Source organism: Gymnodraco acuticeps, unplaced genomic scaffold (genome assembly GCF_902827175.1).
Source record: "Gymnodraco acuticeps unplaced genomic scaffold, fGymAcu1.1, whole genome shotgun sequence".
Taxonomy (NCBI): Eukaryota; Metazoa; Chordata; class Actinopteri; order Perciformes; family Bathydraconidae; genus Gymnodraco; species Gymnodraco acuticeps.
This window is the reverse complement of record NW_022992222.1, coordinates 2942309-2967709: the sequence shown is the minus strand read 5'-3', so window position 1 is coordinate 2967709 and position 25401 is coordinate 2942309. Positions and strand designations below refer to the sequence as shown.

The 25401-nt window shown below is 42.1% G+C and overlaps 2 protein-coding genes across 4 annotated transcripts; one reads left to right on the top strand and one right to left on the bottom strand.

The window, feature by feature from the left end:
* Positions 1–914: 914 nt before the first annotated feature.
* Positions 915–10639, bottom strand: slc4a1ap (solute carrier family 4 member 1 adaptor protein). The gene is made up of 14 exons (XM_034205966.1): positions 9800–10639; positions 8929–9139; positions 8674–8802; positions 8532–8592; positions 8309–8448; positions 8061–8221; positions 6433–6502; positions 6154–6343; positions 5219–5315; positions 4891–5116; positions 4156–4239; positions 3979–4052; positions 3813–3882; positions 915–1802 (listed from the first exon to the last, which is right to left on the bottom strand). The coding sequence occupies exons 1-14, from the start codon at positions 10619–10621 to the stop codon at positions 1753–1755; spliced, it is 2385 nt and encodes a 794-aa protein (XP_034061857.1). The 5' UTR covers positions 10622–10639; the 3' UTR covers positions 915–1752.
* supt7l (SPT7 like, STAGA complex subunit gamma) lies at positions 9897–21725 on the top strand. 3 transcript variants are annotated; one of them, XM_034205968.1, is made up of 5 exons: positions 9897–10041; positions 11899–12365; positions 15963–16287; positions 18075–18309; positions 21076–21725. In XM_034205968.1, the coding sequence occupies exons 2-5, from the start codon at positions 11941–11943 to the stop codon at positions 21360–21362; spliced, it is 1272 nt and encodes a 423-aa protein (XP_034061859.1). In that variant the 5' UTR covers positions 9897–10041; positions 11899–11940; the 3' UTR covers positions 21363–21725. The 3 variants fall into 3 exon arrangements, with proteins under 3 accessions (XP_034061859.1, XP_034061860.1, XP_034061858.1); XM_034205969.1 differs by lacking the exon at positions 9897–10041 and adding an exon at positions 10835–10935 and having other exon boundaries at positions 15963–16251; XM_034205967.1 differs by lacking the exon at positions 9897–10041 and adding an exon at positions 10835–10935.
* Positions 21726–25401: the final 3676 nt, after the last annotated feature.

The window sequence follows — 25401 nt, the reverse complement described above, 5'->3', positions numbered from 1 at the left end:
GGGATCATTTGAATGTTGGAACTGATGCTGTTATCCATGTTCTATTCAAATCATTCAGGGGTTGCTGGTCTACGGCTGCCTCCATCTGTTAGTTTGTGTTATTATGTTGGTAGTTTAAAGTCACAAAGTAAAACTAACGTACTAAACCTTCAGGGTACCGGTATATCAGCGACCCCAGTGATCTGCCAGTTCAAACATTTCACTGGAGTCTGGTAGCTTTAGCAAGATCATGGATATTAAAAGAAAATTGCATTACTGATTCATTAATCATCAACTAATCAAAGGGTCATTAGTTATCTTTTATGGTATTCAACCCATCCTTCTTTCCCATAATTCATCAAAGATATTAAGTTGATTTCTAATTTTCATGGTTACCCATTTCATATATTTTATTTACAAGATCCTCATCAACATTAGCAAGAGCATACTTTCATTCTACATCAGGACATATTGTCGAGCACAGAAAGGTAAAGCTGCTATATATTTTAAATATAGTAGCTTTACCTGATAGACATTTCTTTTGACTTAGCCTTTTTTTAATTAAGCTGACTTTGGATTTCCTGCTGCCCACATCCATAACAGTACCTCATACTATCCCTTTATTCTGATAGGCGTATGTTTTATCATTGGAACATCGTCCGTAAGGTGCCAGGTGAACGACAGCGGACTCCTCTGGTGTTTTGGGCAGGGAGGAGTGCTTTCCGTCAGTGATTAGTGGGTCACAGCACAGAACATCACGGCAGAGATCAACAGCCAACACCACGAGCCTCTCAGTGCCAGATTATTTGCTGAGAAACACTGTGTGTGTGTGTGTGTGTGTGTGTGTGAGAGGCAGCTTCTGATGAAGAAAGACCCAGAATGTAGGGGGAAGGAATAAGAGGATGAATGTGAAGTGTGTAAAACAGTAAAACGGGTAATGTACAGACAATTTTATTTAACATTTATATAAAAAAAATACAATTCTTTACTTTGAGGGTGTGGAGTATGGCGGGATACCAACAGCACTGAGTGGGATTTCACAGAGAGAGGAATCCTGCTCTGGGCAAACGCACCAATCGCTGAGTCATCGTTAAAGACAATCTTGTTAAAAAGAGAACTTTGAGAAGGTTGTGTGTGTGTGTGTGTGTGTATGTGTGTATGTGCGTGTGTACACGCAGGCACACACTCCACTTAGCTTGAGTCATTATCAGCTTGCGTTTCAAGCAGTAAGCCATCCAAGTGTCCAGATGGTCAGAAAAGCTGCTTCAGTGCTCTCCCTCTCTTTCTCCACACTCTCCTTTAGAATAAAACATTTTTTTTTTTTTTTTTTTAAATGATGCCAAATACGCCGTTTGGATGTCAGGTGGATTCAAACTGCAAGAGCCAGAGAGCTGAATTCAGATCAGTTACCGCTCATGCTCTGTTGATTTGTTTTATTTTCTGCTTGGATGATAAAGAATTAAAAGTAAAAGAAAAAAAGGCTTTCATCTCTATTATTGTCATGGGTGGTAAGCGGGCTGCCAGCGGGCTGCCTGCCCAGTGTCTGCTCACAGGGCTTGCCAGATAATGCGAAATAGAATGTATTTTTTGCTTATGAGCATGCAAAGATAGAGAAAGGTGCTGCATTATTTCCCTTCTGCAGGCCCCTGAACGCCTCGCAGGGACTGGCAGACAGGGGGTAATGGTCGGCGCTGAGGAGACTGCAGGCTTTGTGTTGCAGGTATTGTACGCAGAATAAAAGCTGCCAGAGCTTTCTCTCTCTTCTGCTTCCCCTCAGTAGCCAAACTTGTCGTTGAGGTGTGTGCGGCCATCTCCAGACTGACCTGAGTACAGAAAAAGAGAGAATTAGCATCAAAGTGATCACCAATTCATGTTCAGAGAAAATCACCAACAGAATAAGATGTCCCTTTTCTAACTAATCACAATCCTAACATGACTCATCTGAATGAGTTCTGACCCCAACTCCAAGTTCGGTTAGGCAGCTGTTTCACATTTATTTTCATTCAAGCTTATCTTATCATTTTTGGGTGACTTTGTTGTGCATTCCTGAGCAAACAATGATAATGTTGCTGCAATTTCCGCCGCAGTAATAGACCATGAAAGCCTGTTCACTTCCCTGTTATTCCTGTGCTGAGTAGGCCAGGAAACTACAAGCCTGTCTTTGTCAACAAGTGTTTGTCAGGTTAAAGAAACAGAAGCCTTATCCTTATCCTGGGCACCTACTTTGTTTCATATCTGAATACAAATATTACCCAGCTTTCTCCTCCTTTGGGGAAAAGTGTGAAGATTGAGGCCTAGTCCGCAAATACAAGGAATTTAAAGATTCCCTAATACGGTATTTACATAGTGACATCACTATGTAACACTCACACCTATTGGCTAGCGCTCCAACACATTGTACGAGAGGCTTATGGGCAGGACATATCTAAGCGGTTGACCAATCAGAGCAGACTGGACTCTGGTTTCAGACAGAGGGTGAAAAGAGGTGCTGCAGCACAGGCAGTATGAGAACAATAAAGAGCTTTTTGAACATTAAAGCATGGAGACATGTCACAGTAGAGACACTAAATACATGAACCCATGGGCGTAGGAAGCATCCTCAATGTGGGTGGGACAATTTAACAGGGGGTGTTAAATTGGTGGTGGACCTCACCTCCTCTTGGGGGGGTCCGGGGGCATGCTCCCCCGGGAAGATTTTTTTTAAATGTTGAAGTTAAATGCATCAATCTGGTCCATTTTGAGAGCAAAGTTAGGGACTACATCTATGGATACATCTCTCAACACCCATATCAAACAGAACTGTTTAAAACAGACTTTTTTTTTCTTTGTGCATATTTTACAAATCACTATGCATTTTAAACTGTATTTTTGTTTTACTGTCCTATAGTATTGAGTTGGAATTATTTCATACCTGTTATTCTCTTATTTTGTATAATGATCATATCAAAGGTGTGCCTTGGAAATACTCGTTTACATGAGATAACTTAGACTAAAGTTAACTATCGAAACACTCAGAGTCCTCTACCTCCCTGAGCTGACGTTATAAGATTTGTTTGACAGGAGGGAGCTCTCTTCCTCCTTGTTGTAGAAACAACTCCTTATGTACGTTAGCGCTCTCTCGTTCACTCTCTCTCTCGCTCACTCTCTCTCTCGCTCACTCTCTCTCTCGCTCACACAAAATGCGCTTGTCGTGCCACACACACAGCCAAGCTATGACACACAAAGACCCAGAATAACTTTTATGCTGTATCCTATTCTTTTCGATGGCTTTATTGTATGATATGACAGATGAACAGATCACCACTGGGTTTACAACTAAAGACACAGCTATGCAAAGAACGCAGCATGTGTACGGCTCATGTGTACGGCTCTGAGAATCTGCCTTGGTACAAAGTAGCAGTGAAAACATGGTGCGGAATTTCATAGATTTGGGCTTTCTCTCAAGCAAGTGGAATGGATTTGATATGAAGCACTGACACAGCGCTCTACAGAGTGGCGAGTGGAGAGATCGATGTACGGACTTTCCACATGGTAAAAGTGGGGGGGTCTAAACTAATCATTTGAAAAGGTGGGGGGGACTTGTCCCACCTTCATATAATGGCCATGCATGAACCTGAATATAAGCATGATGGGGCCCCTTTGATGCAACCTCTGGAAAAAAGTCCAAACGCATTGAAAAAGCTTAAGGTTTACATGTAGAGACAAATACATGTGATCACACTCACCAGAACAAAGAGCAATAGCAGTATGTTAAACAAGTGACTTAATGAGATTGAGTCATGAGTACATGATCAGTTGGTCAGAAAGTATTGGAGTCTTGTGCTGATATGTACCTGTCGGAGGCAGCCACACACAATAATCCGGGTCGTCCTCTGGATACTTTTCAGAGAGCTGCTTCGGGGGCTGTGGGGATGTGGGAAACCACGAGAATGATAACACTTCTACGTCACACTCTTACTATTAGAAATATGTGTTGTTACTGTATGTGTGATGACCCACCCTGCTGGGGCCCATCACTTTCTTCTTCACGTTCTTCCTGGGGCTGGGCTGTGCCGCTGGCTCTCCATCACTTCCTGTTCCCATAGAGATGGAGGTAAAGCCCATTAGAGAGGAAGCACTAAAACACAATAACCAGCATTGGAGACTAATAGGGAAAGAAGAAAACACAGTATCCACCTGGACTCGTTGGGGTCTCAGCCTGAGGACCCTTCTTCTCCACTTCATCACACTCCTCACTCTTCCTCGGTTTGCGGCCTGGCTCTATTATTAATTGGTACAAGCAATAATTAAAGTGTGATTATTAATACAGGAACAATGTTTAAAACCACACTCCATAGATTTCACTTTGTTAGACACATCATTTGTCTTTATATAACTCTAAAATAAAACATCAACAGTAGTGGAATGTAACAAATCACATTTTGAGGTACTTCTACTTTACCTGAGTATTTTTTAATTGTATACTTCTATTTCACTACATTTTGGAACACAATATGTACTTTCTACTCCATTACATGATCTGACAGCTGTAGTATCTTTACAGATTCAGATAATCAGCTCATAACAAATATAAATCCATAAACAATCCATCACACATAACGAGTACTTTTAACTTTAGTGCTTTTTGATGCAAATACTTTGGTACTTTTGAAAGCAGGACTTTAACTTGAATGTTTTTAAAAACGTAGTATTGCTTCTTTAACTTAATAAAAAAATCTAAGTACTTCTTTACCCTAGGTTCAACAGCATGCTATTCACATATGTAACACATACTGCCCCCTAGTGGTGCACACAACAAGTACTACTACTACTACGAAGAAGAAGCATTTACAAAATCTAAACTAAAGAAGGGTTACTATCCTCTTTAAATATACCTACTTAAAAATTCCTCGAAATCTTAAGGCTTTTTACCTTTGGGCTCTTGTGACCTCCGTTTCTGCGTCTTCTGTAGAGACGTGGATGCTTCAGACTCTTCATCATCATTCTCAGACCTAGTTTCACCCTCTTGATCATCATTATCCTCGTTTTTCTCTGCTTCCTCCTCCTCCTTTTCTTCCTCTTCCTCCTCTCCACTGGGTGGAAGTTCTTTCATGTTGAAGAGCTCTGCGGGTAAGTTGGGGCGCTTCGGAGGCAACTTCTACATGAGAGGAGGAAACATCAGTAAGAGAAAGAAGCCGAGTAAAAAGACGGCAAAGAAAGGTCTTTTTTAGAGACATGAAAGATGCCGAACAACACGCACCCCGATGGTCCCGGTCTTCAGTCGGAACTTGCTTCCTCCCTTCATGGCTCCGAACAGCGGTAAGGACTTTTTAGGCTTCTCCGGCTCTGAGCTTCCACTGTGACAAACACACATCAAAATACCTTTGAACATTTTAATGTGGCTTAAGTTATATTTTTTTTATGAATTTCATGTTGGGAATTTACCCCAAAAATGATATGAATGAAATTCCTCCACTTTAAAAGGGATAGTTTGGATGTTTTAAAGCAGGTTGTGTAAGAGGTACTCGCCACATCAATGTATCGTAGATGCTCCCACTTCGTAAGAATAGGCAGAAGCACAGAAGCTTTAATCACTTTTTAAAACAAGCCCACCAAAAAAAATTCTATTTCATTTGTTACTTTTAAACAATATAGGTGTATAATTAGAATATTTTCACCCTTTTATCTCGCTGTCAGACAGTCCTCTCTGGAGGGGATCTGAAGCGTTTATCTGTGCTTCCTTCAAAGCCACCAAACTACATTCACAAAACCCACATTGTACTTCACTGAATACAGAAGTTGTTGGTTTACTCTGGCCTGGAATAGATCGTCCGTCTGTGTTATTGTTGGTAATGTGTGTTTCATAGGGTCACAGAAGAAACAACCAAAGTCACCCATAAAGGCAGCGACAGACAAACTACTTGTGTGAGTTGAATACGGTCAAATGAGTTTTTCTCAATGGAGGCAGGTGGCTTTGAAGAGAGTTGTAAGGTATTCAGTTCTCTGGCTGAAGGGGACACTGAATGCCAGGTAAAGCAGCTCAAATATTGAAAATAATGCGATGACTTAAACTGAGATTGATTTCTATTAGGTGGGTCAAATATATCTTTAGGGAGGATGTGCTGACACTATCAAACTCTGGGTGTATTCTACAGTTCTCAGCAGTATGACATTGAACGCAGCACTGTGTCTGACCCTGGGAGCAGTGAAGGCATCTGAGCGGGCCGCGTCAGCTCCACCAGTTTGCGGAGCCTCTGAACCTCTTTGCGTAAGTCGGCCGAGTGCACATGAAGCTTCCTGCGCTCCACGGCGTCCATGGCGACCTCGCTCCTCACCGCCGTCATGAAGGCGTCCAGAGGGTCGTCAGAGGAGGGGCCGGAGGAGTCTGAGAGGGGGGGGGGGGGGAGCGACAAACAGTAAGGCATTGTGGGATCAGTACACAGAAGAGTGCTGACTCAGGCCGTCAGGACTCACCTCCTTTCCCTCCACTCAGCTTCCTCTGAGTCTCCGCCAGCTCCTTCTCCACCTCTGACAGTTTGGACACCTATAAGGAAATCAAATACATGACCGTTTTTACAGAAGCATGCATTACATATTACATATAGAGTGCTTCCTAAGCAAAAAGTGAAATGTTTTTCTGTTAATAAAAGAAAGAGCCTCTTCCTAAACCCTTTAGTGGCCACCAGCATATAAGCATGTATTAACATTATTCTGGCCGAGAGGCGATAAAGTGTGGTTTATAAGGTTTGTGGATTTTATAGCGTGTAAATACTGTAGTATGAAAAAACAGAGACAGCAGTATTCCACGATATCTGAAGAAATTCATAATTAGTGGTTTTAGTAGCATGCCTTTTAGCTATGCTGATGGTAGGGCTGGATAAATGGTAAAGTCAGTTTTTTCACTAATTGACCACTTTGGTCGAGGCTAAAATAGGCAACGATTATTGGATTGAAATACTGACCAATCAGAACCATTGGGCTTTTTCTAAAGGGGAACTTAAAATGACAGGCGATAAAACAGAGCATTCTAGAGGTATATTCAAGAAGATGGTATGAGAAACGGTTTTTTTCAACATTTAAAGGTTTACACATATACCAGTAGAAAATAAAATACAGGAATCCACTTAGTAAACTTAGATGGTAACAACGGTAAATATTGAACCTAAATATACCGGCATTCAAATACCAATACCGTACTATTCAGTATAGAGCAAGGGTGTCCAACTCAAGGCCTGGGGGCCAAATCCGGCCCGTGACTTCATTTTCTGTGGCCCCACAAGAGCTTGCAAAGGATATAATATGTTTATTATACGGTTACATGATGATTTATAGAAGCACGTTGCCCATAAACTACATGTCCCACAATGCATCTCAAATTTGACTTTCTCAGAATTTGACTTTTTTTCCAAAATGTTTTTGTTTTGGACTTTGTTCCATAATTTGCCTTTTCTTTTTAAATAATTTTATGACATTCTCACTGAAGAGACTTGCAATTATTTGCCCTAGACTTCTGCTTTCAGACGTAGTTAATTATGAAGTTATTACCTTATCTGATAATAATCCAATGCAGAGGCAATCATGTAATATAATACATTATATAGAAATACATATATAAATATTTAATATTTATAAAATAGTCTTAAAGTTACAACCGGACCTTTGAGTGCAACCATAATGTTAATGTGGCCCGTGATGAAATTGAGTTTGACACCCCTGGTATAGAGACACAAAATGATCTATACATTGTATGTCAAATACAGTATGCCAAAAATATCTGGATGTGCTACTACCACACATTTGAGGAATAGCTTGCATTTTTCGGGGCTATTGTGACCCACAATCCCTTGCGTAACAGATTTATCATTAAAAGGAACAAAGAAATAGTATGTTATTAGGACTGAGCCTTTTTCTTCTCCATATCAGCACTCTGTCATCCTTGTCAATGCGAGTGTCCAACATACTGACGTGCGGGATTAGCTCCAAGCAAACACATGTAATAAAGGAAACAGTGAATACTATAAGGTGATTATTAAAGATGTATGGATCAGAATACAGTAATAATCACAGGTTTTGTAAACATGAACAGTAGGCAGATTATTTACCAATGATTCGTAGGTCTCAGGCCGCTCATCCACCTTCCCCGCCTTCTTCATCCTCTCGTTCCTCTTCTTCTCCACAGTGCCGGTCCGATCCAGGAAGTTGTCATCGTCGCTGTCGTAGAAGTCCTCGTCCTCCCAGTTCTTCTTCTTGCGCTTACGGGACACTAGAAAAAGTATTTTTAAACAAACTGTTAATGCAGTCCTTCGTATTATTAATTACATTTTTGATACGTTCCCTCTGGAGTTCCCACCTGCTTCCTGTCGCAGCAGCCCTCTGGCCTCCAGCATCCGACAGGCGTCCAGGCAGCACTGGATGGCTGCGTCCTTCTTCTTCCCTGTGTGGGTCACCTCGGCAACCAGCTGTCGGCCCATGGCGTCGTCCACCGGGAGCCTGATGAAAACATGAATGTGTGACTCTACAGACTTTCTGACGACATGGAAATATGTTTTTTAAACTCTGCAAACGTCACTCACTGTATTCTGCAGAGCCAGCTGCCATGGCTTTGGTCTTCATACTCAAACTCCAGCTCCTCTCCTACGATAAAGCACGTTAAAGTCAGGAAACACAAGAAACAGAAGGACCAGATGTCTGTGGATTAACGGTAAATCTCGTCACCCTCTCTGTCGTAGAAGCCCTGCAGAGCCTTCTTTGGGTCTTTCAGGTACGCGGCCTCCTGGTCCTCCTGGAACTCGGTTGAAAACGGGTTTTCCTCGTTCTCGTCTTCCTCCGGAGCGGCTTCCTCACCTGCAGCGTGGATTTAAAGAGACGGATGGAATGAAAGGAAAGTGGAACAACAAGGATTAAGGTGCTTCTTAAGAGAAAGTTGACAACAACAAGAGAAATGTCAACACAGATGACACATAAGCTCACCCATTCCCCAAGAACAGCCCGACTCATTGTTTGACGGTTTGCCTGGGACCTTGCTGCCTTCAGATTGCCCGTCTTCCTCCTTCTCATCATCATCATCATCGGACCCGTCTCCCGTCATCCTCTTCTCCAGCTCTTCCCTCCGTTTCCGGCCTCTCTCCCTCAGCTCGGTCACCGTTAGCTCGGACTCCTTTTCCTCATCAAACTCTGGACCCTGTGGAACAAGGGAAGGGGGGAAAGCACACATTACTCCATGCATTCCTACATAACGTTACCATTAACGCAGCGGCCTACATAACCCACAATGCACCTCACCATCAATAGTTCAGTCAGAGATTTAGGTGTGTTATGCTAGTAGTGACTAATGTAGCCCAAGCCTAACTTGTTGTTGTTCAAAAACCCAACCAACGCTGACTCAAGTGAGATCAAACAAGGCAATGGAACACACACCTCCAAAATGGAGTCAAAAAAGGCTTTGAAAAAATGTCACATATGCATTCAAACTCTACTAGAGAGAATAATATTTGTATTCAATATAATGTTCTGATATTTTTTATTTATTAATGTCTTTGGGTTTTATTCAAAAGTTTCAGTAAAAGAACATTTAAAATAATTTCCATTCTATTTCTATTTGTAAAAATACTTCATAAATACTTTAGATATTAATGTTTTTTCTTATTTGTGCATATTTATTTAATTCTAAGTTTGTTTGCGCTTGTGTATGTACTGTAGTAGACAATTATTTAAAATAAAAGCAAATGATTTTATTTGAATAGCCGGTACCTAGCTTGTAGTGTAGAGACCCATCCCAAAGCTTTTAATGTAATCTTTCACATGTCAGTATATTAATTGGGGGGTCAGCATCTGGATTTACCTGCAGTATGAAAAGCCTCGTGCTCCCACCAAACTTTAACACATGTCCCACGCGGATCCTGATGAAGGTCTTGGGGGGGATCTTGTTCTTGTTGACCACAGTGCCGTGAGTGCTGCCCAGATCATGAACGTAGAAGCCCCTCTCCTCCCCCACAGACTCCCCCTCTCCCTGCCCTCTGCGGTACTGGATGATGGCGTGGTACCTGGAGATGGAGGGATGATCCAGAGGGACGTCACACACAGGTAGACGTCCAACCACGATGTAGCTTTTATCTGTGAGGGGCACCGTGTCAATTATGGTGCCGTTTTTAAGGATTTCCAGAGCATAGGGAGTATCTGGAGCCGTGCCTCCCCAGAGTGGCTCTGTGTATGGGATAGGGGGGAATTTACCAACTGGGGGCCCTTTAGCAGACTGTAGCACCCTTGGCTTCGCTTCTTGCTTGGGTTTGACAGGAGCCACGCTCTTGTCTTTAGCGCATTTCTTCTCCTCTTCTTGGCTCTTTTCGGTGGGTTTGCTGTCAATAACAACACCAGAAGAATATGCATTTTCTGTGTCCACGTCTTTAGCTTCGTTTTCTTCTTTCACGTGTTTTACCTCGGTTGCTGCTGGTTTGGACGGAGCTGCGTTACTGCGTTTGACAGTGAGGGAAGGAACTGCGAAAAGAGCCGGTTTTTTAAACGTGTCCTCTTTTTCTGGGTCATTTTTCTTGAAGGTATTGTTTTCAGGTCCTCCCTTATTCTCTTCGGCCGTGCACTCGTCTGTTTCCATTGTAGAGTGATCCGTATTTTCCAAACACACGTCTGACGGCGGGGAGGCGGCCATGTTTATTTGGTGCGACTGTAAAATGTGCCCGGGTTTTTTCCAAAGACTCCATCAAACCGCTTATAAACAGTATTTTACAAAACACTAATGTAAATAAATCATTTAAAACACAAATACATGGAATTTCAAATGAATGTATTATTTTATGCTTGTCACAACAAATGTTTGTGGCGGAACTAAACTTCTTGTTCATATGTTCACCCGAGTTTTTTGCAAAAAGGACGGACATACTTGTTTCCTGTGCAACTTCCTTCAAAGACACAACAGCCATTGGTTTCAAATATTAACCACCGTGTCATTTATTCCTGTGTAATGTGAGTTGTTGTTGCATTTTTTATTTAAATAATTTAGGTAGATAAACATGCGAACTGAGCTAGCTAGCCTGTAGCCTTCTCGTTGCTCCTATATGAATGCGTTACTTGCTGCTCTATTGTTTGATGCTGTACCAAACTCCTGTCACACACCTGACGTTCTTTGTTGTTCTGCTATTTAGCGAAATAATATTCCTGTAAAAACTTGAATTTAATGCATACGCAAATCAATGCGTATGCGAATACTTGACTATTCATCAAACACAAAGTCTCGAGTTTCCAGATACATTATTTTACCATAAACAATGCATCGCCCGCTCTTCTCTTCATAGTGTCTTTTTAATCAAAAAGCAGTATTGAGTAAGCGAAAGATGATCACAACATAAGCTCCAATGTTGATACAGGTCTGAAAACATGTTCTATAAGTTGTGATCCTTTGCCCCTATTCACTTAAATACTTTTGGCGGCTATTGACTACTAGTATTTAGCGTGTTTACCTTTTGTTATGTTTAGTTGACAATCTATATGGGCAAAAACCACAGCTACGAAAAGTAATGGTTTAGATGTTAACTATTCAATTAATTAACAACTATGTAGGTAATCAGTTTGAGAAGAAGTTTAAATTCGGCTTCTTCTATGACACGTAAACTGAATGTAATTGAGTCGTTGACTAAACAAGACTTTTGACAAAGTTATCTTGGGCTCTGAAACACTGATCAATATTTTTCAGACGAAGTACTAATCGAAAAATGTATTGAGAAAATAATCAACAGATTAAATGACAATGTTAATGAATGTTTGTTGCAACCCAAGCAAAAACACATTTTAAAAAGCCCAAAAGAGTTATAATTAATTAGTTAATTGAATGTGTATCCACATATCCCAATCAGTGCTTCTTCTGTTTTCATCTGATGTTTTTATACCAACTTTAGCCTTTATTGTGATTGTCACCTTTCTAATTTTCAGATTAAATTCCAGTTTGGATTTCTCCAGCTTTGATCCCCCATCATGATGCGTTACTGGGGCGAGATCCCCGGGCCAGCGGGGGCTCCTCCCAGCCGCAGCTCCTTCGACCTGCTCCAGCGTGAGTTCCGCTCAGTGGAGATGCAGGACCCCCCCCTGCACCAGCCCTCAGCCCAGCGCCCCCGCCCCACCACGATGCTGGACATCCCCTCAGAGCCCTGCAGCCTCACCATCCACACCGTGCAGCTGTGTCAGCACACCCGCCGCCTCCGGGGCCTCCTGTCTGCGGCCCAGGGTCAGGGCTCAGCGACCTCTGAGGGCGGCAGCAAGCTGGAGGAGGCTGACACCAACCTGCCGCTGCGGCCTCCCACCCCCCCCAACATGCCCGATGACCTGCTACCTGCAGACAGCAAAGCCCCGCGGCAACCCTTCCTGCTCCGACACAGTGACCCTGAGAGTGACTTCTACAAGTGAGTTCATTCGTCCGAGCCAAGAAGCTGGTCTCTTGTCATTTTTATTAAATAACTTCCATTAAGCATATAAATTGTAGACTAAAAAGTAACTTAAAGGTTAAGATCTTTAACCTTTCTTTTCCTTTTTTTTTTACATATTTATCAACATTTTAGGGATATGACCTCATACAGTACATGCTGGGTGATTTGGCCTAATGTTTTATTCCTATATAGAGCTAATTTTCATTAAAGATTGTATTATAAATGTCAATTGACAGCATTATAATAAGAACCCACTTTGATAATAGATTATTGTTGAAGTATTTTTAAGGCAAACATGTGGTACCTGCTTCTGAATATCACTTGTATTGTATATGTTTTTATTATGATTTCATCAGAACATGTATCCATAAGCCGCATTCACACCGCAGGACTTTCCCTGGTACTTTGGTTCTTTAGTTCCGTTAGTACCAATAATGTCGCGTTCACACCACCGGGACTACTAAGTGCCGGGAACTCTTTTGGCCATGTTCAGTCCCTGCTAGAGAGGTGGTACGAACCTGGTGATAAAAGAGTGCCAATTTCTATTCTATTTCTATTGGCTGGGCGAATTGCAAACCACGCCCCGTTAGACTCTGAATTTTTTTTGTTAGGCAGCCATTTTTTTCCTCGCAACAAAACCACATCCACACCTGAGCAAGTAGTTTTTTTGTACTTTAAAGCAGTTATGACCACACGTACTACAACACCGGAGCGGTGGAATGATGAGGAAGTGTCGGCGCTTCTGGCAATTTACTCTGAGGACGGGATGCAGCAGCTTCTACAGAAAGCAGTTCCCAACTCCAAATGTTTTGAGCGATGTTCGCAAAAGCTACTTGAGCTGGGAATCGTGCACAGTGCACACGGATGCCGGGTAAAAATAAAGAAACTCAGGCAGGACTATAAAAAAATTAAAGACCACAATAATAAGAGTGGTAACGATTTTCTATTGTTATTATATATATATATATTGCCTCTGTTTTTTAATACTGACACCTAACTTGCACTAAGGTGTGTCTGCTGCTATATATATTGCCACTGTTACATTGTTTTGAAACTATTTACACTTTATTATACATTTCACACTTTTATTTAACTTCAATTTACATGCATACGACACACCTGGAACAGCGTGATGCCGTTATTGTTATGTCTTGACTGTGCAATAAAACAAACAAACTGGCGAAGCTTTATTTATTGTGTCCCACCCCAAATGTGCAGAATAGAAGAATGTGAGAGCAGACAGGTGTCGGTGGTTGAATGTATCTTCAATGTTGCAACCTTGTGCAGCAATGGCAGGGGCAGAAACACAAGTCTTACACACATAAACACAAGTAATTTATCATGTCATTTGTTTTAGATAAATAAGGGAAAAACACCAAACAAGGGTTAATGTCCTTTTCCAAAATCAGCCTGAGGGGGTAATATATAATAAATACATAAAGATAAAGTCCATTGTTATAATGGGGTATTTTATTTGTAAATTACTCTTATGAACTCCATCATGTCTGAGGTCGGAAAGTAAACAAACGCCTCATACAGCGGGTGGGCTTTATACCCCCTCCCCCGTGTAGTTCTTCTTCTCTCGTTTTTTTTTGTACTCGCCGTGAAGTGGTTTTGCGGCCTGCCAGTAAACCCAGAGAAGAAGAAGACGAAGTGACGTCAGCGTAATCTTGCCTCAGGGAAAGTACTGCGGTGTGAATGCGATTGGCACTAGCCCCCTGGCGGATTCAGTGCCGTGGTACTTTAGTGCCGGCACTAAAGTACGGCAAGTCCTGCGGTGTGAAAGCGGCTATTGATATTAAAAGATCCTTAGATAGTCTCTAAAGGCATATACACTGAACACAAATATAAATGCAACACTTTTGTTTTTGCTCCCATTTTTCATGAGATGAACTCAAATATCTAAAACATTTTCTACATACACAAAATAACCATTTCTCTCAAATATTGTTCACAAATCTGAACTAATCTGTGATAGTGAGCACTTCTCCTTTGCCGAGATAATCCATCCCACCTCACAGGTGTGGCATATCAAGATGCTGATTAGACAGCATGATTATTGCACAGGTGTGCCTTAGGCTGGCCACAATAAAAGGCCACTCTGAAACGTGCAGTTTTGCTTTATTGGGGGGGTCTGGGGGGGTCCGAAAACCAGTCAGTATCTGGTGTGACCACCATTTGCCTCACGCAGTGCAACACATCTCCTTCGCATAGAGTTGATCAGGTTGTTGATTGTGGCCTGTGGAATGTTGGTCCACTCCTCTTCAATGGCTGTGCCAAGTTGCTGGATATTGGCAGGAACTGGAACACGCTGTCGTATACGCCGATCCAGAGCATCCCAAACATGCTCAATGGGTGACATGTCCGGTGACTGGCCATGCAAGAACTGGGATGTTTTCAGCCTCCAGGAATTGTGTACATATCCTTGCAACATGGGGCTGTGCATTATCATGCTGCAACATGAGGTGATGGTCGTGGATGAATGTTACAACAATGGGCCTCAGGATCTCGTCACAGTATCTCTGTGCATTCACAATGCCATCAATAAAATGCACCTGTGTTCGTCGTCCATAACATACGCCTGCCCATACCATAACCCCACCACCACCATGGGCCACTCGATTCACAACATTGACATCAGAAAACCGCTCACCCACACGACGCCACACACGCTGTCTGCCATCTGCCCTGAACAGTGAAAACCGGGATTCATCCGTGCAGAGAACACCTCTCCAACGTGCCAGACGCCATCGAATGTGAGCATTTGCCCACTCAAGTCGGTTACGACGACGAACCGGAGTCAGGTCGAGACCCCGATGAGGACGACGAGCATGCAGATAAGCTTCCCTGAGACGGTTTCTGACAGTTTGTGCAGAAATTCTTTGGTTATGCAAACCGATTGTTGCAGCAGCTGTCCGAGTGGCAGGTCTCAGACGATCTTGGAGGTGAACATGCTGGATGTGGAGGTCCTGGGCTGGTGTGGTTACACGTGGTCTGCGGTTGTGTGGCCGGTTGGATGTACTGCCAAATTCTCTGAAACGCCTTTGGAGACGGCTTATGGTAGAGAAATGAACATTCAATTCAGGGGCAACAGCTCTGGTGGACATTCCTGCTGTCAGCATGCCAATTGCACGCTCCCTCAAAACTTGCGACATCTGTGGCATTGTGCTGTGTGATAAAACTGAACATTTCAGAGTGGCCTTTTATTGTGGCCAGCCTAAGGCACACCTGTGCAATAATCATGCTGTCTAATCAGCATCTTGATATGCCACACCTGTGAGGTGGGATGGATTATCTCAGCAAAGGAGAAGTGCTCACTATCACAGATTTTTTCAGATTTGTGAACAATATTTGAGAGAAATGGTTATTTTGTGTATATAGAACATGTTTTAGATCTTTGAGTTCATCTCATGAAAAATGGGAGCAAAAACAAAAGTGTTGCGTTTATATTTTTGTTCAGTGTAGTTGAAATACATTTAAAAAAATGGTTTTGGTTTTGAAAGGTAATATAATTTTCCTCATCCAACCACTCATCGTCTACCCCTTTCCTCTCTTGGTTCCCTCCCTCCTAAGGGGTAAAGGCGAGCCGGTCACAGAGCTCAGCTGGCCCTCCTGCAGGCAGCTGCTCTATCAGTCCGTAGCCACCATCTTGGCCCACGCCGGCTTCGAGTCGGCTCAGGAGAGCGTGCTGGAGACCCTCACCGACCTGGTCCACGAGCATTACCTGCGCCTCTTCAGGAAGCTGCGGGTGGCGGTGGACCGCGAGGCCCGGCTGGGGGCCAGTCCCTTCCCCGACGTGGTGGAGCAGGTGTTCCACGAGGTGGGCATCGGCAGCGTGCTGGCCCTGCAGCACTTCTGGCAAGTGAGGATCAAAGACTACCACAGCTACATGCTGCAGGTGAGGGGGGGGGGGGCGGGCATTACTGTTCAGAGGGTTGGTTTATTGACAATCACTGTCACAAGGATTTAAAGGCTTTCTTGTCATATGCACAATAGCTCCAAGTAGTTTTGGCAAAACAAATCTTAAGGTTTCTTCAACTATGCAAAATACAATGTTCTATATATTAAAAAACCATAAAACTGTGACATTTGGCAACTTTCCATAGTCTGACATTCTATTTCTACTTGGGAATCCATATTGATATCTGTGGGTTTGTTTTGTGGCCAGTGGTGCAAATCATAGGTGGGAATGATTTATGGAAGAATACATTTTGAAAGGAGTTTTGCATCTATGTGAAGAATCAACTTGGGCATTTCAAAAACTGGATTAAAAAACAAAAAAAGGTCATTCCTCCCTGTTATATCACATTCACAAAACGTTTCTGTCAGTCTTCCAATAATGACAAAATATAGATATCATGACAGAAAGTTCAATATGTGGTGATAAGGGGGATGTTTACATTTTTCAGTACTTGTATAACTGTGTTAATGTAATTGTAAAATGTCATCATGTAGCATTTTGATATAAAGTGTATTTAGGAAAAAGCCGGTTTTATTAATAAATTAATTGTTAATTATTTATTCATCAAAAACATCAAAAAAAATTCCGGTTCCACCTTCTTCAATATAAACTTTCTCTACACAAAAACATGTGAAGACCCCCCATTATCGTTTACCACCTCTACTGTAGGATGCCATCAGAACTGAAAAACTGTGGGTTAATTATTGAAACGTTTCCCTTTTTATTTAGTCAAATCAACAATTAATTGGAAATAACAGTCAGCAGATGAAATGATAATCCCATTTGGCACAGCGCTGTCAGTGCAAGCTGCCAGGGCTTCACCACAACAATGCTGAGTCATCTCACAAAGCATAAAGAAGTTGGTGCGAGTGAGAACAGAGGAGCGTATGGCAACTCGTGTGCAAGCTGCTTGGAAGTGAGACAAACCAAAGGGGAGATATTTAGCGACTTCTCTGCCAACAGGACTTCTAAAGATAGACACGTGTCGAGCAGAAAGTAGCCTCTTTCTGTGATGTGTTGGATCTTTTTATATCGTTGAATAAATTGTTATATTGGATCATTTAGGCTCAGCTCTTACATTTCTTCATCTACCAGTTAAAGGTCTCCTTTCATGCAAAATGCACTTTTTGATGTCTTTTATACATAAATGTTTCCCCGGTGTCTCAGGGAACTCACAAAGTGTCAGAAAACAAAACCCTCTCTGTTTTCCTCCGTATCCAAATCTCTAAAAACGGGAGTACAAAGGAGCTGATCCAGATTTGCTGCTGATATGACGTAATATCGGAGATGTGGACCCACGGCACTATCAGAAAATTGCTATCAGAAACAATGCCCGACGTAATATGGGCTTTGTTTACATTAGCAAGCATCGCTAACACTCTAACCTGTACTGGAGAGAGTATGTGTAAAAAAGCAGGAAATAAAAAAAGGAACTCACCTTGTAGTAAACCCGCAAGAGAAAAAGCATTTGAGCTCCATACTGTTTCAGAAATAATCCTTGATGTGGTTTGGAACATGATATGGCGTTTCACCAGAATCAGCCCTTCTCTAACAGGGCTGAAATAGAGGGATATGAGGGATGTCTAAAATGCATGATCCGTTTGGCATTTTTGAGCAAACACATCATAGACATGTTTTTTCTATATCTGAGACCCATAATATATGCCTTGAAATAGCATGATAGGAGATCTTTAATTGGGACTGATAAGAGTTTCCTCCTCCAGGTGAGTAAAGATCTGTCGGAGGAGTATGAACGCCTGGTGAACCCGGAGAAGGCCCTGGAGGACTCCAAGACCCATATCAAGGAGGAGCCAATGAGTGACATCTCCTTCCCTGTGAGCGAGGAGCCCGAGGCAGATTTAGCTTCCGGGGACCAGGCACTGCCCATAGGGGTCCTGGGGGCCCACAGTGAGAGGCTGGCTTCAGGCCTGGATGGTGACCACTCTCCTCACGCCTCAGGTGAGAACAGGACTCCTGTTGACTCTGCATTCATCTCTCTATTGATTTACATTTGCAGACTCTAGATTAAGCCTACAGTGTTTTATTTGTTTTTATTTTTACTGTGCAGTAATGGGGATCAGTTAAATCAGAATCAGTCATTCTTATTTGTCCTACAGCAGGGGAAATAAACAGCTGCAAATACAAGTTAAAAGAGTAGACAGGGCTCGACAGTAATGGTTGCCAGGTTGCCATTGGCAACCATTCAGAAAAAATGTCAACCACTTCTTGGCCTTTGGTTGCCATCAGTGGCAACCAGTTTCTAACATAAAGAAATAACAGCAAAATGTGCACCCCAAAATAGATAAATGTTAAATATTTGTTGTATTAAGAGTGATATTTAATTATTGTTGTGACCAGTCGGAACCTGATACTTAAAGGTGGGGTAGGTAAGTTTGAGAAACCGGCTCGAGATACACTTTTTGTTATATTCCATGGAATGCTCTTAACATCCCGATAGCAATGAATATCTTAAGTGCTTTGAGAAAAAATCCATAAAAACAAATTTCATCTGTGGAAGCCGTAGTACTGTAAAAAGCACGACCAATCATCTGAGCCGGCCAGGCTAAAATAACTGGATGGCCTACCTGCCTGTCAGCCTTCCATCTGTGCACAAACTTATCTCGTGCCCTCATTGGTCATGTGCGCGTTCGTGTGTGTTGGAGGAGGGGCTCTGTAAGGAAGAGGCAGATTTTTTCCGGCTGTGTATTTTCAAATTCTAGCGCACTCGAGCTGGTTTCTCCAAAATTACCTACCCCACCTTTAAGTTGCACGTGCATTGGTGTGATTAAGAAGCCAGAAAGCGATGCACGTTTACTCGCGTGCGCCGTGTGTTTTCTCAAACGAATGTTCAAAGTGATTCAACTGATAAAGCGCAAGATGAACCAGAACGAAAAGCAAAGAGGACATTTGTAAGGTTTTGGGAGGCGAAATATATATGTACATTCTGCTCCGTTCCGTTGTGCATTCACTTCAGGTAAAAGTTCCTTCAAAATAAGAGTCCCGATCTTATTACTACCAAAATAAAAGTGCTAAACGAAACTTTACCATAGGAAAATATTGGCATACAAATATAATCACTTCTATAAAAAGGTAACACATTTTAAATATAGTTAGACATATTAAAGGACATTTACAGCATTAATATCTAATTCTTAACTGTGAATGGTTTTCATTTATTTAACATTAGAAATGTATTAGTCTGGCCAATCAAGACTTCAATGCTGAAGGGCCCACGGCTCTATGGTGGGGATCAGCACAAAGGTCAAGGAAACCCAAATTTGAAAGGGAGACAACGGATGACCAAGAAACTAGTGACTTGCTCAATTCATTTGTGAGGGATCTGTGAAGAACATGACAACAGCTGCACTACTAGTATTTTGTATACCAGCAATTGAGGGTGGACAAGTTTACTACCACTTAAGTTTCAAATAAGTGTGTTAATTACTTATTGTAAAGCATTTGAACATTCTTTTGTGTCACATTTTCATTATTAAGTTGATGTATAACTGTATCTTAATTATTTAAAATATAAGGTGACTAAAAATGGCAACCGTATTTTCAGTTTTGGCAACCAAAAGCTGATGCCTGGTTGCCAGCCTGGCAACCACTTTTAAAAGTTAGCGTTGAGCCCTGTTAGATATTTATCTATGATAATAAAAAAATAAGAAGCAGCACTACAGAAAAGCAATTGGACAAATAAAAACAGTCATAAAAGGGTCAGTTCACCCCCAAAATATATATATTTTCTCTCTTGCCCTTTAGTGCTTTTCATTTTCAAAGTTTCAATAAATAACTTTGTTGAAATTAATAGCTTGTTTCTGGGTAAAGCTGTTGAAGCAGAATTATTTTTTTCATTCACGGTATTGGTGTAAATGGAAAACTGATGTAACACAGTTTCAGATGTCCTACTGTGTATGTGAACAAAATCCCCTCCACTAAAGAACTGTCAACTTAACACCTTGAGGTGGGACAGGAATCACCAAAAACATGCTGAGGTGTAACTGCCACACACACAGTCCCACTGGAGGCACATTTCCATTGAGAGCTGCTGGATCGATTATTGCTCTGCACGTTAAACACAGCTTATTAAGTGCCTCTCTTTAACTGACTCATTATACGAAGGGGTTGATGTCAAACTATTTCTTGCTCTTATGTTTTGAACAAATCCTAAAGAGCTTTATTTTCTTCAGAGTGAAGAAACACGGTTAATGGGAAATGTGGCTGGAGTTTTGAGAACCACACAAAAAAACCACCATTATTGGGGAAGATACATGCTTTAAATTCAAGCTCCTCTTTTACCACAGGGCTGTGTATTGACAAGGATAAAGTTATACGATGTGTATCATGACAAATAAGTTATTATTCAATATTTTTGCGATGCTGGAAGTAGGGCAATATATTGTAATTTTGAAAAATATCAAATTTTAGGGAAAATCTGTGTAAAGGATAACGGTTGGAGTCTGTAAAATCCAACATCATGGTGCTATTTGAAAACAAAACAATGAAAATGTGCCTAAATCGGCATTAAAAAAGTGCTAACAGGCTTTTGCGGGTTAAAATATTGTTTATACAGTATAGAAAAATAATAATATTATGATAGCCAAGTTTATTAATGTCTTATTACACCGTTATTTTACAGTTTTACCGTTATACATTTTGAAGTGGATTTAAACAAATCTTGCCATAAAAATCCCCTTTACTAAGATGGTTCCCCTCTCTTATAAGGTGGGGGCGGGGCACACAACTCCCCGCTGTGGCCGCAGGTCAAGATGGAGCCACAGGATGCCGAGGAGGGCCAGGGGGCCGGACACCACCACCATGCTGTCCTGGGGGGGGATGTGTTCGAGGAGGGGGGGCCCATGTCCTCCATGAGCGAGACAGGAGGAGCCATGGCGCCCACTCCTGGAGGCGCGGCGTCGGACACTAGCTACCCTTCACATTCCCCCGACTCCTTGATGAGCACTTCGCCCGTTTTCAACCTGAGACCCAAGAAACGGGCCAAGAAGATGTGAACTCAGCTCCCCACCAAGTCTCCCACGCAAATCTTTGTTTTTTGGACTCCACGTCATGGCCTCTACTTGACTTGACTGAGACATTAATGTCATGAACAAACTGAGCTGATGTCGATTTAGTTTTTTACGTTCGTCTGTATTGTGGTATGTATATGGGCCATTTTGAGTAAATCAAATGTATAGTTATTAATAGTTTTCGCCAAATGACTTCAATATCTATTTTGTGATAATATTGTAGGGTTAACTATTGGTACTAAATATTTGATATTTTTGATAAATAATCATCAGTAATGTCAATATGTTGATATGATATTAAAGAGGCCCTATTATCCTTGTTGGGGTCCCCCCCCTGCCTGAAACGCCTAGATTGAACTCATTTCATTTCAAACCTTTATTTAACCAGGTAGGTCCCATTGAGATCATTGATCTCTTTTTCAAGGGAGACCTGCAGCAAGTAGGTTACACATGAAACAATAAAGGACATCATACATCATATTTACATACCTATCGACATTTACAAGTACCAACAGTATCAAAGAGCATTTCACCTATCCGAGCTTTAAAAACATGCAGTGGAACCAAATTGCTCAGTTTCAATTCTTTTTGAAGATTGTTCCAAACAAGAGGAGCTGCGCACATAAAAGCTTTCGTACCTAAGTCAGTCCTTGCACTTGGCACATGTAACAATACCACCATCATGTGATCTCAGGCAATAGCTAGCTGCAACTCTCTGTGTGATCAGAGAGCAGATATAAGATGGGAGTTTACCCAACATGGCTTTATATATGAACATGTACCAATGACTGAGCCTCCGTACGGTTAGTGAAGGCCAACTTGCCCTGGCATACAGGGCACTGTGATGAGTAAGTGCTTTACAGTTAGTAACACATCTCAGTGCACTGTGATAGGCGGCATCTAACTTGTTCAGGTTTACTTCCGTCACATAATAACATCACTATGTAACATTAGCACTTCTATTGGCTAGTGCTCCAACACATTGTACGTGATTGTACTAAATCACTTGATCCAATCCAATCCACTTTATTTATATAGCACAGTTTAAAAACAGAGGGTTTGCCAAAGTGCTTCACAATGAACATAACATTATAATAAAATATAATATTACACGAATAGATAAAAAGCACACATAAGAAAAGATAAAAAAGCACACATAAGAATAAATACAAGGCACATAAAGGCTATGGACAGACAGTAAAAGCATACAAATAGGTATGACATAGCTCAGACTGACTGGTAAGCGAGGGAAAAGAGGTGGGTTTTTAGGCGGGACTTAAAAACTTCAAGAGTGAGCGACAATTTAACCTGAGGGGGCAGGTCGTTCCATAGCCTGGGGGCTACCGATGAGAACGCTCGGTCTCCCCTGGTCTTTTGTTTTGTTTTTGGGACTACAAGCAGCAGCTGATCAGCCGACCTCAAAGCCCTTGAGGGGGTGTACACCTGTAAGAGGTCGGAGATGTACTCTGGGGCCAGCCCATTAAGAGATTTAAAAACAAACAATAAAATCTTAAAATGGACTCTAAAAATGGACAGGAAGCCAGTGGAGCGAAGCCAGAACTGGTGTGATGTGGTCAAACTTGCGGGTTCCTGTAAGCAGCCGCGCCGCAGCGTTTTGTACAAGCTGCAGGCGGGCCAGCGAAATCTTATTTAGGCCGGCATAAAGTGCATTACAATAATCTAAACGAGTTGAAACAAAGGCATGATTTACACGCTCAAAGTTTAAAAAGGATAAAACCGGTTTAATTTTGGACAGGAGCCTCAAGTGATAAAAACTGGATTTAACCACAGAGTTTATCTGTTTATCTAATTTAAAAGCACTGTCGATTTTGACACCCAGATTTGTGACCATGGGTTTTGCAAACTGTTGCAGGGAACCCAGGTCAATGGAAGGGACATCACCATTTGGTCCAAACACAATTACTTCCGTTTTGCTCTCATTTATATTAAAAAAGTTTAGCGCCATCCAGGCCTTTATGTCAGTCAACCAGGGGCATCAGAGAGCTAGTGTTTTTTCTTAGGGGTAGATATAATTGGGAGTCGTCCGCATTAAAGGTGTTAGGAGACGCCATATTTTCAAAAAATCAGTCCAAGGGGGAGAAGGTATAAGGAAAATAAAATAGGCCCCAAAATAGAACCTTGGGGAACTCCACAGGATAAGGGGGCAGAAGAGGATGTAAAGTCACCAAGCGTAACAGAGAAAGATCCCTTGGACAGATAGGACCTGAACCACTCTAAGGCAGTGCCCTTGATACCCACACTGTGCTCTAGACGAGAGATAAGGATGGAGTGGTCAATCGTATCAAAAGCAGCTGTGAGGTCTAAGAGCATAAGGATGGCAGAGTCACCAGTGTCTGTAGTGACCAGGAGGTCATTGAATACTCTTAGAAGGGCAGACTCAGTACTGTGAAGCGCTTTAAAACCGGATTGGAAAATATTGTGTGCATGTATAAAAGACTGCAGCTGTAAGAGTACGGTTTTCTCCAATATCTTTGAAATAAAAGGAAGCTTCGAGATGGGTCTGTAATTTGAGAAGACAGAAGTGTCCAGATTAGTTTTCTTTATCAGGGGTGCCACAACCGCTTGTTTGAAATAAACTGGCACAGAACCGGACTCTAGGCTGCTATTTATAATGTTATGGACATTAGGTCCAATAGTGTCCCATACCTCTTTAAAAAGTCGAGGAGGGACTGGGTCTGTGGGACAAGATGAGGGTTTTAATTTAGCAACAATGTCACTGAGAGATGACAACGACACAGGTCCAAACTGCTGGAAGACAGCAGTGCATGTGAAGTCAATGGAGGCGTCAAAAGAGGGTGGTGAGATACTGGCTCTAATAGTGGAGATCTTGTCTATAAAATAGCAGAGGAATTGTTCACACATCTCAGTTGAAGCATCAATACAAGTGGATAAAGGAGAGTTTAACATAGCATCGATTATTTTAAAGAGAACACGAGGTTTGTTTAAATTACTAGAAATAATATCAGAAAAGTAACTCATCTTTTCAGCTTTTACAGTGCTCTGATACTTTCTCCAACTCTCTTTCAAAATGTCACGAGTTACATGAAGCTTGTCCTTCTTCCACCTGCGTTCAGCCTGCCGGCACTCACGCCTGGCAGCACGAGTGACGTCATTGAGCCAGGGTTCAGATTTAACTTTGGGGCGCATGAGTTTCAGAGGAGCAACAATGTCAAGAGCTCCAGTGCAGGAAGAGAGAAAGGCTGAGGTTAATAGCTCAGTGTCCATGGAGTCAGCGGACATATTATCAGACTGTGTTAATTTAACAAAGGCAGGGGAGAAAACTAGCAGCAGTGGAAGGTTTCATCATACGACCGTGACGGACAGGAGCGCATGATTTAAGACTATGACAGGGCAGAATAAAATCAAATAGCACAGGCAGGTGATCCGATAAAGCTGCCTCACACACATTGACATTTGAAATGGGCAGACCATGGGATAAGACAAGGTCTAATGTGTGCCCATGCTCTTGCGTGGGGCCAGAGACATGTTGTATGAAGTCAAAAGCTAGTGGTTTCGAGATACAACAGACATGCACATTAAAATCCCCGACAATTAAAACGCTGTCATAGTTTGTCACGATACCGGCCAATAGTTCAGAGAACTCCTTGATAAAGTATGTGTTGTTCTTGGGCGGTCGGTAGACCACCGCACACAGTACAGGATTAATCCGTCCCAGCTCAAATAGGCTCAGTTCAAAGGAGGAGAATGAGATAGACGGCGTGGGTTTGCAGTATAAACTGCTCCTAAAGACAGTCGCTATACCTCCTCCACGACCCGTGGTCCGTGGAGAATTAATGAAACTGCACTCCGGAGGCAATAGCTCTGCAAAAGCAGCAGACTCACCCGCAGACATCCAGGTTTCCGTTATAAAAAGCACATCCACAGCATGTGACGTGAAGAAGTCCTGGATGATGAAAGTTTTGTTTGCGATCGATCTCGCATTTATCAGCGAGCCTTTAGTTGGAACCGGGGCAACAGTCGCGTGAGTTTCACGACCCAGCAA